General features: G+C 57.0%; 1 protein-coding gene across 2 annotated transcripts in view; it reads right to left on the bottom strand.

The window, feature by feature from the left end:
* MCF2L (MCF.2 cell line derived transforming sequence like) overlaps window positions 1-15012 on the bottom strand; it is a 132751-nt gene that overhangs the window by 114535 nt on the left and 3204 nt on the right. For both annotated transcript variants that reach the window (XM_019829755.2, XM_019829789.2), the window contains exon 2: window positions 12399-12571. In XM_019829755.2, coding sequence (XP_019685314.1) covers window positions 12399-12567 — 169 coding nt within the window. In that variant the 5' untranslated portion in view covers window positions 12568-12571. The remainder of the gene's footprint in view (window positions 1-12398; window positions 12572-15012) is intronic.

The following is a 15012-nucleotide window of genomic DNA, read 5'->3' as shown; positions in this document are numbered from 1 at the left end:
AAGGGAAGAAAACTGACCTTTGGGGGTACCTATTGGAAGGTCTTGGCGAGTTTTAGTTAGAACAATTAGGCTATGTAACAGAATGATGTCTTAAAATTTTTGACATTTCAAGTGAAAAACTGACAATAAAAAGGTGACTGAATTCTAGCGTGAGTTGTCAAAAGCTCTAGAATTTCAACAAGTACACACAGAAAAGGGTTTAAAGTTTCAAAGAGAAATCCCCTCGAGACAGGAGACCCCAGAAGACACGGGGCTCACCCATCGACGGGCTCAGGGTTTCCTGGGAAACAGCCCAAACTTTTCCACCTGTGGCCACAGGGAAGCCACTGTGGTGCCCGAGAGCCACGCTGCGTGGATGCTCCCCACTGCAGCACGGCCTTGAAAGCTAAGCGGCCGTCAGTGCCAACCTAGCCACGCAGTTTGGGCCCCACGAGCGTCCACCACTTGGTGACACCAGACGTCACCACTCTTACAGCCAGTATTGCTCCTTCCGTCAGCCACTCTCCGGCCGTCTCCACGATCACCCACTCTTCCTGCTCACAAGGTGACAACTGTGCCCCGGGTTGGGACATGGTGCCCACGGCAGCCCCGTGGTCCGTCGTGGCCAACCCGTCACCACGGCTTTGAACAGATCTCATGGAAAAGGTCCCAAAGATGGTGAAGCAGCCTCACTTCCTTCTGCGATAAGCCCTCTACAGAGAACTGGTTTACAGGAAAGCAGAATACAAAGTGCAGGGTTCACACACGTGCTGCTCCAGTCCCGTGCCTGATGTGGCGCATGCGTGACCGTCCCCGAATGCCACCGTGACATAGTCAGCTAAAGGCCCTGGTTTACATTCGAGGTCATGCTACCGAGTTCCGACAGATATGTGGTGTCGCACATCCACCCTGACAGTATCCCACGGAAGTCACTGCCGTAAATCTCACTAAAATGTAACAACGCGTTTTAGAAGCAAAATAGCCATGGGTGTTCTCCTTGATGCTAATGGGGGACCCATCACCATACATTCGTTCGCACCCACAGAATGCACGGCACCAGGAAGGGCCGTGACATAAGCCGTGGATGTCAAGTAACAGGGATGTGTAGGCTCACAGATTATGACAAACGTCCCATCTGCTGGGGGACATGATGTCGGGGGAGGCTGGGGGGGGGGCCGAGGCAAAGGAGAACTCAGTACTTTCTGCACAATTTTTCTGTGAACCTGAAACTGCTCTAAAGATCAAATTTGTTCATTAGAAAGCAAACAGCAAGCAATGGGTTGCACCCCTCTCAGGAGAAGCAGGACTGAGTGTAAGATAAATCCTGACGCCTGAGAATTTTAAAGACAGATGTCGACCTGCAAACAGGGAGTGAGGAAGCCAGTCGCTATATGACAAGTGGGCGTCCTGAGTGCACCTCACGGTCTCTGGTGCAGAGAAGCGAAGTCTGACCAGACACCTCGTGCAGGGATCGCTCTTGTGCTCACAGCACCCTCGGGGGCAGTGCAGGTGGCCAGCCATGCCAGCTCATGTGTCTCCTTCGCGAACGTTGTCTGAGCTGTGGTGGTGGACTCTGTTCGCGGGGTGTCCTCGTCAGCACCCCCAGTGGGAGCTCCTCCGTGTCTGGGCAGCCACTCCAGGGATGGTCCCGGAGACCCCGGGATGTGCCCCCAGCTCTTGGGCTCCGATCTTGCTCCCCAACGATGGCCACGCCCCCTCCGCACTTGTTTGTAAAGGGCCCCCTGTGCATCCCTGCACTTGGCGGCTCCTGGCACATAGCAGGTGCTTCCTAAATATTGGCTGTCACCAGCGTCCCTTCACCCTTCACCTCTACCTGCTGTGGAGCCCATGTTTTCAGGAGGCCTCATCTGGCCTCTCAGATGGCGATCTGCAAACAACGATACCACTGTCCTTTGGATGGTAGCTGCTACAGGAAACAGAGCCTCGAAAATAACTCCAACAGACCAACGTGCAAAGATTTGAATGAAGACTATTCACTAAGATTTAAAAAAAAAAAAGTTGAAATAATCGGCATGCCTGACATAGGACCGCTGATTTGAAGAGTTAGTGGAATGCGTCCAGGGACGGGTCATTCGGAGGGAAGTGACAGCAGTAAGCGCCGAACAAGCCCTCGGCCTCTGTGGGGTCACAGGCCACGTGTGGGCTGTGCTCCGGACGCTCGCCACCTCTTTGTGCAGAGGCGCTCAGCTTAGGAAACAGCTGTGGTGTCTCTGACCTCTGATGATGTTCTGTCACCCATCATGCTCCGTGGGTGCAGGTGCACGCTGGCCCGGGCACAGGAAGCACAGCCCACCGGCGCACGCCCTCCCTTCACCCGCAGGCCCAGCAGCTGCCAGGGAAGCAGGCACGCCGGGGCCCAGCGAGGGGGTTCTTGCATCGGCTGTTTGCTTCGCTGTCGGTGTTGGTGCCAGCTGGGCATCCCCCAGGTCCTGCTTCTGTGCACAGCTCAGCCTCGGGGTCACGAGCCCGCAGCCACGGGCCCTCACCCCTCCCCGGCCTCCCTCCCAGGTCGAGGGCCTCCCCCAGGGGCCTCAGCACTGCCACAGCCCGTGCCGGGCAGGGCACCAGGCGCCCTCCAGACCCTGCACAAGAACTGATTGTGAGTGTGAGCTAAGCAGCATCCACCCACCTTCCCAGGGCCACTTCTCATCGAGTGACCTCCAGGTACCCCCGAGGACGCCTCAACGCTGACCCCAGCTCCGTGCAGAGCAGTTCACCCGTGGCTGCGTCCTCAGGGGCCAGATCCACGCCCATTCAGTCCCACGTGGGGGTCTGGGGCTCCATCCAGCGGGGGCGGGTGGGGGGGGCCTGGCCGCACTGACGTGTCCTGGGGCCAGCACAGCAGACGGGTCTCCGAGTCTCACACCTGTGCTCGGGGATGGGGGTGGGGGGCACACGGAGGCACTGAGGCGGGCGAGGCCTCCCCAGAGCCTTCTGAGGGGGGCCAATCGTGGGGTCCAGGCCGTGCTGGCCGTGTGCTAATGCCCCATCACTCAGAAGGGACACTGTTTCCACAGAAGAAAGAGTGTGAAGCAGGAAGCTTCCTCTATCCGGTCATGATATTCCTGCTCTAACCTGTAAGTGTCTGAGTAGCCCCACGTCTTGAATGAGTGTGTGGGGCACTCACTGACCAAACTGCCCCTGACACCCAAGGCCGACGTGGGCCGTGGATGTGGACGGAATATGCCCCCCGAGACCTGCCCAGGTGGGCCGCAGCGTCAGCAGCACTCTGGGGTGACTCCATCTGCCCTCTCCCTCCCCCCTCCCTGCTCCTCACCAGGTGGAGTCCGGGGGAGGGAGGAGGGCTTTCTGTGCCACTGCCTCCCACCTCCGGAGGGATCTGCTCCCAGAGCCTGGCCCTTAGTGGCTGGCATGGCCCCAGGGTCTCCTAGACCTTGCTCTGGAAGGCGGGCCCTGCTCGGTTCCTCACCCCCCATGGCATCCCACCAGTGCGTCCCTCAGAGGCTGTGGAAATTTCCAGAAGGTGCACTCAGGCTCTCGCGGCCTAGCCTTGAGGCCCTTCTGGGACCTACCCTGCAGGCTGGGTTGGTGAGGGCACTTGGCTCCAACCCACTCCCCGATTCCACCGGACACCTGCCCATCACACACAGAGGTGAGGGACCCGGGGCTAGAAGCTAAGGGGTGTGGAGGGGACCACGGACCCGTACCCAGAACGCACAGAGCTTCTCTGGCTAACACTGAAGACACAGACACGAGCACATGGGAGCCCGCAGTCTCACACACACACGGCCACACACGCCCGGACTGGGTTCAACTGCCGCCCCCACAGTGGATCTACCATGAAACCCGGACACACGTCTCCACACGCATGCCGGGCAGTACGTGTTCCTGACAGGACACCTGCTGTATAACAATGTCCTAGAAACGTTAGACGATGCCACTCGACAAGGAAGAAATAAGAAGAATGAAAAACTCAAAGAAGAAATAGAGCCATAATTACTTGCTGACTTGTTTATGTAACTATGTAATTAGAATGAATTTTGGATTTCATATGGAAAAATAAAGCTACCAAGAATGGCCAGGTAAACTCTGAACGCAGCAGTGAAATGACAGGACCGTATAAAATGTTAAAACACGCCCCAGAGCCCCAGTAATTAAAGTGAGTGGTGCCAGAAACTGAAAGACAAACAGACTGATGATGCAGAACAGAAATCTCAGACACTGACTCAAACACAGAATGAAATTTGACGGATTTTCATCGTGGTGTCTCCAGTACATGCCGTGAAGATAGAAAACCAATAAAAGGCGTCAGGACCACAGAAAAACGAAGGTGGACCCATACTTGAAACCATGCAACAAAATAAACCCAAATGGGTTAAAGGTTTAAGTGTGAGTAAAAGTATCAGGGGTAAAAATTGGGTGAATTCCTTTAAAACCTTAGAATAACAAGGCCTTTTGAACAGTAACTCAACATCCAAAATCCGTAAGATACTGAAACTCAACTACATTTTATTTTTATTATTATTATTTTATTTTATTTTTTTTATTTTTGAGACAGAGAGAGACAGAACATGAACGGGGGAGGGGCAGAGAGAGAGGGAGACACAGAATTGGAAGCAGGCTCCAGGCTCTGAGCCATCAGCCCAGAGCCCGACGCGGGGCTCGAACTCACGGACCATGAGATCGTGACCTGAGCTGAAGTTAGACGCTTAACCGACTGAGCCACCCAGGTGCCCCTATTATTATTATTTTAAATGTTTACTATTAATTTTAGAGAGAGAGAGACAGAGCACGAGCAGGAGAGGGGCAGAGAGAGAGGGAGACACAGAATCCGAAGCAGGATCCAGGCTCCGAGCTGTCAGCACAGAGCCCAAAGCGGGGCTCAAACCCAGGAATTGCGAGATCATGACCTGAGCTGAAGTCCGACGCTGAACCGACTGAGCCCCCCAGGGGCCCCCCAACTACATTTTAAAACTGGTAAAAAAGGAAGTCAGGCCAACGGTAGCCTGAGAAAAAAGTTCTTCCAATTCCAATCACAAGGGCCAATCTCTCTCACTTGTAAAGAGCTCCTAGAAACCATTAAAAGATTAGCAGCCCAATAAGAAAATGGGCAAAGGGAAGAGGAAACAACCCTGAAACAAACGAGGGGGGTTAAAGGTCTCTTGTAAGCCACATACGGGTCACACCACACGCTGAGCGGGGACGGATGCTGAGACGGGACCACAGCCACTCCCCGGAGCCTCTGCAGACAGCGCTGTCGTGACAGCACCGGGCACGAGGAGCCCACAGGCAGCCACAATTCTAGCAAAGCCGTCAGAAGCGTCTGCTGCTTGCTCAGCCTCCGGGGATCTGGAACGCGCCAGCACACGTACCAAGTGGCACTAACTGCAGCAGAGTTTGCAACTGTGACAAAGAGGGACGAGCCCCAGCATCCGCCAACAGAGACTGAGGGCTCACTCCTCATTGATGCGCAACTTCCGGAACACGGTGAGCGGGAAAAGCATGCACGGCGGCACGTGTGGCCCGCTGCGTCTTATCCCGGCCGGCAGGAGCTGTGTTTGCTGAGACCAGCAGGCGCGGGGCCCCGCAGGGGAGAGCACCCATGGGTGTGGCCTTGCAGGTGCACCGGGTCCGAGAGCGAACTCTCAGGGGATAGCTTTTACTTCATTTTGATTTTGAGCCACGAAGACAGATACTATTATTTATAAACCCAAAAAAGAAAGAAAGAAAAAAGGAAAGCAAGGAGGGTGGGAAAAGGAGAGGGCCCAGGCTGTTCCTCGGAGAAAAGACGAGACAAGCGGGGGCTTTAGGAAAGCTTGCACCTGGTGTGAGCACTGAACAGGGAGTCCTGGAGGTCTGTGAGCAGCAGGAAAGTAAGGTCATCAAAGCCACGGAGACACACCCCAGACACACACACACAGACACATAGAGATACACTCACACACGCAGATGCACTCACACACACCCCAGACACACACACAGACACACACACAGATGCACTCACACATTCACCACAGACACATACAGACACACCCCAGACACACACACACAGACATATACAGACACGCTCACACATACACAGACGCACTCACACAGATGCACTCACACATACCCCACACACAGACACACACAGACACATGCAGACACACACACAGACATGCACACTCACACACAGACGTATCCACACACACCCCAGACACACTCACACATACTCATACACACACACACATAGACATATACAGACACACTCACACATACACAGACGCACTCACACACAGATGCACTCACACATACCCCCCCACACACAGACACACACACAGACACATACAGACACACACACAGACATGCACACTCACACACAGACGTATTCACACACACCCCAGACACACACACACTCGTATACACACACACTCACAAACACACACACAGATACACTCACACATAGACATACACACACACACACACACACACACAGACGCACTCACACACACCCCAGACACACACACACACACACACACACACACACACACACACGCACTCACACAGACACATGCAGACATGTTTCACTCTCCCAGGAAGCAGGAACCCCAACGACCACAGCCCTAAGGGCCCTGACAGGCAGTGAGTGGCCAGTGGGACCAATGGCCGCCTCTCCCTCGAGGACAAATCAGGATTCACTTTCTCACACTGGCCGGGACCCTGGGGACAGCGTCAGTGTTGGAGGCCAAGCATCTGGTAACCCGGAATGCAGGTCAGAGGAGGCGGGATGGCCCAGGAGACAGACCCGGGGGGGCGGGTGGCATGGCCACCACCCTGTGGGGGAGCCTGTCCAAAATGTACCAGGTTAGAAGGAAGCACAGTGAAGGGACATGTGTATACACAAACAAGAGGAGATGTGAGTACGTGTACACACGTGCTTACACACACACACACACACACACACACACACACACACACACACACACAGGCATACGCCAAAAACCGAAGAGGAGAAAGGCGATTCTGGGGGAAGGTGGGACAGGAGGAGCAGGTAGGGACAGACCCTAGACGGCTCTGGATGTACGTCACTGGGCTCGGAAATGCACGGTTACCTTACACGGTTACAAAGCAGAGTGGAAGTGTGAGTGGCGATCACTACAAATGAAAGAGAGGATTTACTTACCTGCTTACTGGCACCACCCCGCGGAAATGACTCCCAGGGACTTCAGGACCTGGTGATTCGACTGTACGTCCCTCGTGGGGCAGACCCCGCCCCACAGCCGAAAATCAAGCCCCCCTCCCCCCTCAGCCATCGTGATCTGAGTCTGGGACGGAGTGGCTTCTGCCGTTCACACCGGCTGCTGCTGTCACTGGAAAGTGGGACTGGGGCACGGGGTCAGGAAGACAGAGATCTGGGCCCCACGTGGTCCCGAAGTTGAACTGAGAGCATCAGAAGGAATCAGTGTGTTCCAGCTACGAGAGGGGAGAGGCTCTGGTCCATGCCAGCCGTGGATGTGCTGTGGCACATGTGTGCACGGGGATCCCACCCTCCGCACTGCCTCCTGTGGCTGAGAGGCCAGCCCTGCCCTTTCTAGACCCTCCTCCCCTGAGGCCACGCGGCAGGCAGTATGTGTGCGTTGTCCACACAGCTCGTTAGCTTCTGCGGCTAAGAACTCGGGCGCACGAGCATGTGCGTGTGGCACACTTGAAGTGCAAAGGAGTGGCACGGCCGAGTGGCGGTGGGCAGCCCTGTGCCAGGAGCTCGTCACCGCTCCTCTCTGCGAGGACACGCCCAGGATGCGGCAGCAGGCCCGGCGGACCCGGGGGGCTCCCAAGGCCCCAAAAGGGACAATTTGACCAATACGAACAGCTGAACATACATAGAATATCAAAGTTTCTTAGTTCTGTTAAAAACACGACACAGGCCCCAAACGGAGCAGGCGCTGGCCCGTCACCAAAAAGACTCAATCACAGCTCTGACTCCCTAGCCACAGAGTGTCCTGAGCAGCACCAGCCAGTCAGTGGCCTGTCGGCCGGACCCCTAAGTGATGACCCCGCAAGGGCCCCCCGCTTTTCTTCCAGAGTAAAGTTCCTCGTCCTCCTGTTCGTAAGCGAGGTCCTCGCCTTCTACACCTGGAGCCCCTTTCCTCCGTGGATGGGCCGCTGCCCGGGCACGCAGCCAGCCAGCAAAGCCGACAAGGTCTTTTAACCATACTTGGTTCAATTTTACTTTTTAAGGGTTTAAAGCGGTATTTTTACGCCCTCCCCACTTCCCTCGGGGAGATGCCAGCAACTAACGTACCATCCTACAAACCGGTAAACATGAGGGAAAGGACCGAGCGTGTGCCGGGGGTGCCAGCTAACAAGGGCGAAGGGAGCGAGCAGACCAGGACACGGGAAGTCTGAAGAATCAGTGAATCCAAGCAACGCTCACGGCGACCGCCTCCATCCCCAGGACGGATGAGCAGACGTCACATACCTCTAGGAAGGGCCACTGCGACTCGTCTTTAATGAAAGTGCCCCCCAGGAGGTGGTTCAGGTTCTCAGGAGCTACGGTTTCGAAGAAAAATCCAGGACAAAGACACGTCAGTGCCTCTCTGAGGTGCCACAGCGTGGTGCGAGGGTGTCGGGGCAGGCCGGGGTGTGGGAGGGCCGCGGCCTCCAGGGCCGACACCGGGCAGAGCCACCAGACCTGACCCTCAGCTCCAGGGGACGCCAGTCTGGCCGCGCCAGGACCCCTGTCCCCACTTCCCGTGGCTTTGTGCACACTCGGGCCTTTCTCCGAGGGCTACCGGCAAAGTGCCAGGAACGTTCTCCCAGGAGACGTTTCCCTTCCAAACCGCAGGGTGAGCTCGGCCTGGCAGAAGGGCCACAGACCCAGGGAGACCAGGCAGGATGGTTCCTGCAGAAGCAGCCTGTTTGGGGGACACGTCCAGGAACAGGGGGTCAGCGCAGGACAGGGCTGGGTCCTGACGCCTGCATGCGTCCAACCTCACGTCCTGCCTCAGGAAACCCTCTTCTCACAGAGATAACACAGCCTCTTGACACAGAAAGACAGAGGAAAACAGATTACCAATGGGTGATAAAAAAACACAGCTGCAAATCTCTGATCAAAAGTGCACGTGCTCTGTTTACAAAGTCGTCCTTGTGGTGCGATGTTTTGTAGCCGGGCTTCACTTAGGGCACAAGACATGGTGACTGTGTCGTCTGAGCGACCAGACAGCATCACCAAACTCCTAACACGTGACCTCGCTTTTCCCCAAACACTCACTGGCATAAATAATGACTGTCGGGAACAGCTTTGTTCATGAACCTTGGTGACAGTTTTTGATTGATTCCTTAGGTTAAACCCCTGCAGGTGGAACCTGCTGATTGAAACCAAACCATGTGAAGACTTTTATCCACGCCTCGATTTGTTTTCAGTGCAGCCCCCAGGGGTGGCGCCGGCCAGCTTCTCCGATTTTGTCCGCGAGGACACAGACTGAAGGCTCCTTCCCACCTATCCCGGGACGGCTGCTCAGGGCCTTCTCTGCCCGCCCCAAGGGGCTCTGTCCGTGTCCCTCCCCCCCCCCCCCCCCCCCCGCTGCGCATACACAGAACATCCTGCAGCCACTTCTTCCGGGCCTCTCGTCCACGTGGGTCAGGCGCTTCAGGACACATTCTCGCGGCTTCATGCGGCCTAGCACTACTGGCCGCTTGACCTGGCCCGTCCGCGGACCGCCCACCCTGCGGGCCGGTGTGGTAATTCCCAAATACCGCCAGGCCTCGCACACCGAAGATGAAAACAGTGGCACGGGACATGGGGAAGGAAATACTCCCTGTCCTCACGCTGCCATGTCTCGGAGGCAGGGGAACCTGCCCTGCCGGGGACAACACAGTCGTGCTCGGTCAGGGAGGCCCCACACCCCCGACACTGAGCGGCCGTGTCACAGAGCAGTGCTTTGTGGAACAGGTGGAACTTTTGTGGGTCTGGACAGGTGGGCAGGACGGACAGATGGGCAGGACTTTAGTCCGGACATGGGCAAGGCAACAGGGAGAAAGACCTCCTCCCCGACGGCCCTCGTCTGCGCTGGTTACGGCCCACAGACACACTTCCTCCAGAGCACTTTGGCCCCTGGATCACCGTAATCGTACAGCACACTCCATCAAGCACAGAGGGAAACAGGAAAGCCACCAACTGTCTGCGGAAACACAACAAAATCACTCCTGTGCTGACGGACAGCAGGAGAGCGGCTGCTGGGGGTGGGCAGTGTGCGTGGGGAGGGGGCCTCTGCGGGAACACGGTGTGAGCTCTGGGAGACAAACCACAGGACAGCGCCTGTGAGACCACGCACAACGCCACCCGCGGTCACTAGTGGCCATTCTGCTCTCTGCGGAGCTGAGGCCCAGTGGCCACACCAGAAATCCTGGAGCTTCCTTCCTTCCCAGTATATTTTCCCGCAGCTGGGCCCCCGCCCCCCACGGGTCGCCCGCGCCACCCGCACAAGCCAGCGTCCTAAATGCACTAAGGCATCAGGTGAGCCGCGTGAAAGCATCGATATCCGAAGGGTTTTGCAACACATCGGCGACGCCACGATTCAACCTCATGTTGCAGGCGGTAACCGTCCGCTTCACGCCCACGTCAGCGACCGCACTTAGTTGTCTCTGCCCGGTACCTGTTCAGGTGTGGTATCATTAAAGACGCTACTAACCGATCAGGAGAGACAGAACTTTTTGAAAAGTAAACGCCGTGGCAACAACATTCCCAAACCGGGACAGCTCGCCCCTGCCAGTGGACCGGTCTCCCCGACGCGGCACCGCGGTGGCGACACAGAACCACTGGCCGTGACAAGTGCGTGCTCCTGCGCTTCAGACAAGGGCATTCAAACCAACACACAAACTCACGAACCCTTCACAGCCACGTGTTTCCCTGCCTGACACACTGCTTGCTTGGTGCGGCCGTGAACAGTCCGGGCCAGTGCGCGACAGCCACGGTCCAGCCTCCAAGTCCACTCTGGAGCCTCAGCCCAGGACATGTGGTTACATTAGGAAGCGGTCAGCCTGTCACCCATACGCCCCGCTTCCTCCCCGCCCTTAGTCTTGGTCCCCAGCAGGGTCCCCAGAGCTGGGGGCACAACCACCACAGGAGTCTGAGCCGTCACGGAGGCTCACTGCAGCCCCACTGAGCACGGAGAGCTAGATAACCTTCCAGCCGCGAAGGTCAGTGCTCATGTCTGCGCCCATAACTGTGCTCTTGCTCCAGGAGGGAGCCACCTCCACCCCAAGTGCCCTTCCAGGGGTGGACACACCTGCTGATAGCCAGCACCATACCAAGTTCCCAGAGCCCGGGGCCACGCCATCTCGGGGAGACCGCCCTGGGGGTTCTGGCTGCGGCCTGTCACTCGCCAACAGTCACCAACAAGGCAAGTGACAAAAATCAAGTTTTGAAACCTACTAAACAGAGATGCTGGCAAGGCCACCACCCGAGGATGCAACTACCCACCAGCCAGGTTCAAATGGCCAACGGTGTTCACACACACAAGTGTCCGTCACTGGGGCCGTGGTTCAGGCCCACCGGGTCTGGGGTGTTTATGAGACCCTCCACCCCCACCCCGTCTGAAGGGAAATGCTCACGAGCTGCTCGCCTAGGGACGCCCGTGACACAGCTCCAGGGGGAGGCCGGGGATGCCTCCACTCAGAGGGCCATTTGTGGCGGAGCCCAGCTAGGGCAAGGCCGAGAAAGCTCCAGATGCAGAGCAAGGAGGAGTGTTCCCCACATTCCTAGAGGCCTGCCTGGCTCTGGTCCAGCCCCAGGTGGACACTCGCCATCCCTGTCATGTTGTCCCTTGGTGGTGGGTGCAGGGCTCACCGCGTCCGGTGAAAACTACTTCGGAGCGGGACAGGAAGGATTTCAGAGCGGGACAGGAAGGATCAGCAATGACTCCGTGCAGGTGAAACTCAGAGTGGGGACAGCCTCTCCCTCCCGTTAAGACCCTGGCCAGGGGAGCGAGGGCGGGCCCCGGGCCTGGATGGGGGTCAGGCTGGGTGCTGAGGACAGTGGCGTCTCACCCCTTGGGTCCTGCTCAGCTGTCCTCCGGGCACCGGCCGCGGATTGCTGACCGGCAGGAGCTCGACCCACTGATTCAAACCACGGATCACGTGTTTTTGAGAACTGAAGCAAAGCCTGGTGACGGTCTCCTTCAGGCACAGGTGTTTCACTGCAGACCCGAATGAACTATTCCCCTCTCACCGGAGCCGACCTCGTCTTAAACCGCTCATCTGAAGAACCGCCAGGTGGCCCGGTGAGGACCATCCTGGGAGACTGCCTGCCAGCCGTGGGCAGGTGACAATAGGCGACAGCAGGCGACAGTGATCCAAAAGAAATCAACCTGCTCCCAGGACCACAGTAGCTACGAGGAGGACGTGCGAGTCCGATCACCAGCCCGAGCTTCCGGACAGAAATAAGGCGCGATCCCCACCTGTGGGTGTGTCCGACCCCCCGGGTTGGTCTTGAACAAGCCCGATGACGTCAGGGACATCGATCTGATGGTCACCTTCTTCCTCCTCAGCCTCATCGGATCGTCTCAGGGAGGAGCGATGGTCACGTGCAGCCCTCTGGCATGGGACACATCTCCAGCAGTCAAACATAAGTCTGCAGTGCGGAAACAGATTTTAACACAAAAATGAGGTCACCCTGCCCAAAGACATTGGCGTTGTGTCTGCGAATAAAGCCCAAATAACCAGACGCAGCCTTCTGCGGCGCTCATTCAGAAACGGCCAGAGTGCGCCCACGAGGGCACTCGTTCTCCAACTGCCTTCCATCGTGTCAACGCTCAGTTAGCAACCAGCCTGCTGTCCCAGTACTCAAGTGGAGTAAAGGTTGCATAAACAAAAATATCATTTACTTCTGCTGGTTAAGAAAAACAAAGGCCTAGATCTTTCCCCCTTGACATTTAGGCTCTTGTTTCAAGGATATAAAAATCCCTGGGTCCCCGGTTTCAAGGTCACAGTCTCATTCACCGAACTGGCAAACTTCAGAACCCTTGCTGGTTGCTTATTCAGATTACTTAAAAACACGTTAAATCCTCTGAGCAAAGAATGTCCTCTTGAGTTCCAGAACAAACATCAAGGTATTATCCCTCCAGTGAAAATTTGGCAAAGAAACTTCAGTCAAGTTTTTGGAAGCAGGGTTGAATTTAAAGAGACAGCTGGTAGCTGCATCTCAAACAGCACCGGAATCATGCATGGGGTGCAAGGGTCACCTCAGCAGGTCACTACCGACCGTGCTTTTCTGTGCCTGGTCTTTGAGCCTGTTTCCGGTTCGTTCTTATTTCCCTCTGTCGACTTCACACCCTCAGGGCCCCATCTTCAAGAGTACAAATGTAAATGACATAACTTAACAACCCTTACTTGTGGCTCCACGAACATCACCTCTGCTTCTGTCTCTGACTGAAGCCACGCCCCGGAGGCGGCTGCCGCAGGGCACAGGCACCGTGCCGTGCCCTCGCTCTGGCCACCAGGTCACCAGCTGTCAGTCCTTCCCCCGAAGCCCCTGGTTGCCGGGGGCCGGCCCCGCCGATCCTGTCCTCCAGGCCCTCCCCGACGGCCCAGCTACCCAATGGCCAGTCTGCCCTTGGAGCCGCTCCCAGGCCTGACCGCCTCTTAGACCCCCAGGCAGCTTTGAAAGCCCACCACTGCCGGCCGGCCCTGGGGAGGGGTTCCCACTTGCTGCCTACATAGGACCCTTGGCAAAGAGCCTTGCAGGTCTTCGCAGGGAGGAAGGAGCTGTCACCGGACTGGGGGGTGGCGCTAGCCGGCAGACACAGCCAGTTCCCAAGTGCATCGGGCACCAACAACTCTGCACCCTTGCCCGGGAAGGCATCCCGTTTCCTCCCTCTCTCCCTGCCCAAACACACAGCTCCAGCCGGCTTCCCTGCCTGTCCCACAAAACGCACCCGTCCCTCATTTTTACAAACACTGCTGCTGGTTACCCGTACGCGTCCTGCACGTAACTTCTCTGGACATGTGCTTGGGTCCCTATGACGTTTTCTTAACCTCCTCACACAGGGCCAGGGTGAGGAGCTTTCACACCGAACGCCAGGGACGGCGAGCCCCTCTCCCTGGGCAGCAGCTGGGGCCTTCCGGATCCCACACCCACGTTTCCAAGACGATCACACCGTGTGCGGTGCTCCAGGAAGGGCACACACGGCGGCCACAGTCACACCGAGGCTAAGGATTTCCGACTGCCTGAGTCTGGTGTTGATACTAAAAACTACAAGGAATGATTTTCTGGGTTAAAACTAAACAACCCATTTTTTCCTCTTTTCTTCCAAATTCTGCTCAGAGAATTTCAAACCAGCAGGCTGATTGTAATCTTAAACTTCCGGACTAGAAAGAAAAGGCCGAGTGTGTGAGTCCACCTTTGTTCCAGTACTGCCAGGACCAGGAGAGCTCCTGTCGCCCAGCCCCTCCACACAGCCCTACCCTCCATCCAGCCCCTCCGTCCAGCCCTCCCTGCCCAGGCCCACCATCCAGCCCCTCCGTCCAGCCCTCCCCTCCACCCAGCCCTCCCCACCATCCAGCCCCTCCACCCAGCCCCTCTGTCCAGCCCTCCCTGCCCAGGCCCACCATCCAGCCCCTCCGTCCAGCCCTCCCCTCCACCCAGCTCTCCCCACCATCCAGCCCCTCCACCCAGCCCCTCTGTCCAGCCCTCCCTGCTGCAGTGCACAAGTGTCATCAGTCACTTGGTCTCAAGACATAAGTAAGATGACCCAAGAGCTGCTTTAATTAGTTCGTTCTCAAAAGCGTGCCGCCCACCCAACTTGGGCGGACCTGTGAGGCTCCCCCGACCCCTGCTTCCTCTGCAAGGTCCCAGCCTCCCTTTCCCCCTGGCGGGTCAGCCTCCGGCCCAAGGACAGCTGGCACCAGGGGCCTGGGAGGTGGCTTCCCTCCTTCCCCCAGGACTGCACCTCTCCAGAAGCTCAGGACAGTGCCCCCAGTGTCCCCAGGCAGAGAGGCACAGGCAGGAGAGAGAGAGCCTTCTCCATCGCAGAGTTTCCCACAGCTAGTGTAGCCCCAAGGGCACAGAGAAAC

This window comes from Felis catus, chromosome A1 (genome assembly GCF_018350175.1).
Source record: "Felis catus isolate Fca126 chromosome A1, F.catus_Fca126_mat1.0, whole genome shotgun sequence".
Taxonomy (NCBI): Eukaryota; Metazoa; Chordata; class Mammalia; order Carnivora; family Felidae; genus Felis; species Felis catus.
Note: the sequence above shows the minus strand (reverse complement) of the source record. Positions and strands in the feature narration are given on the sequence as shown.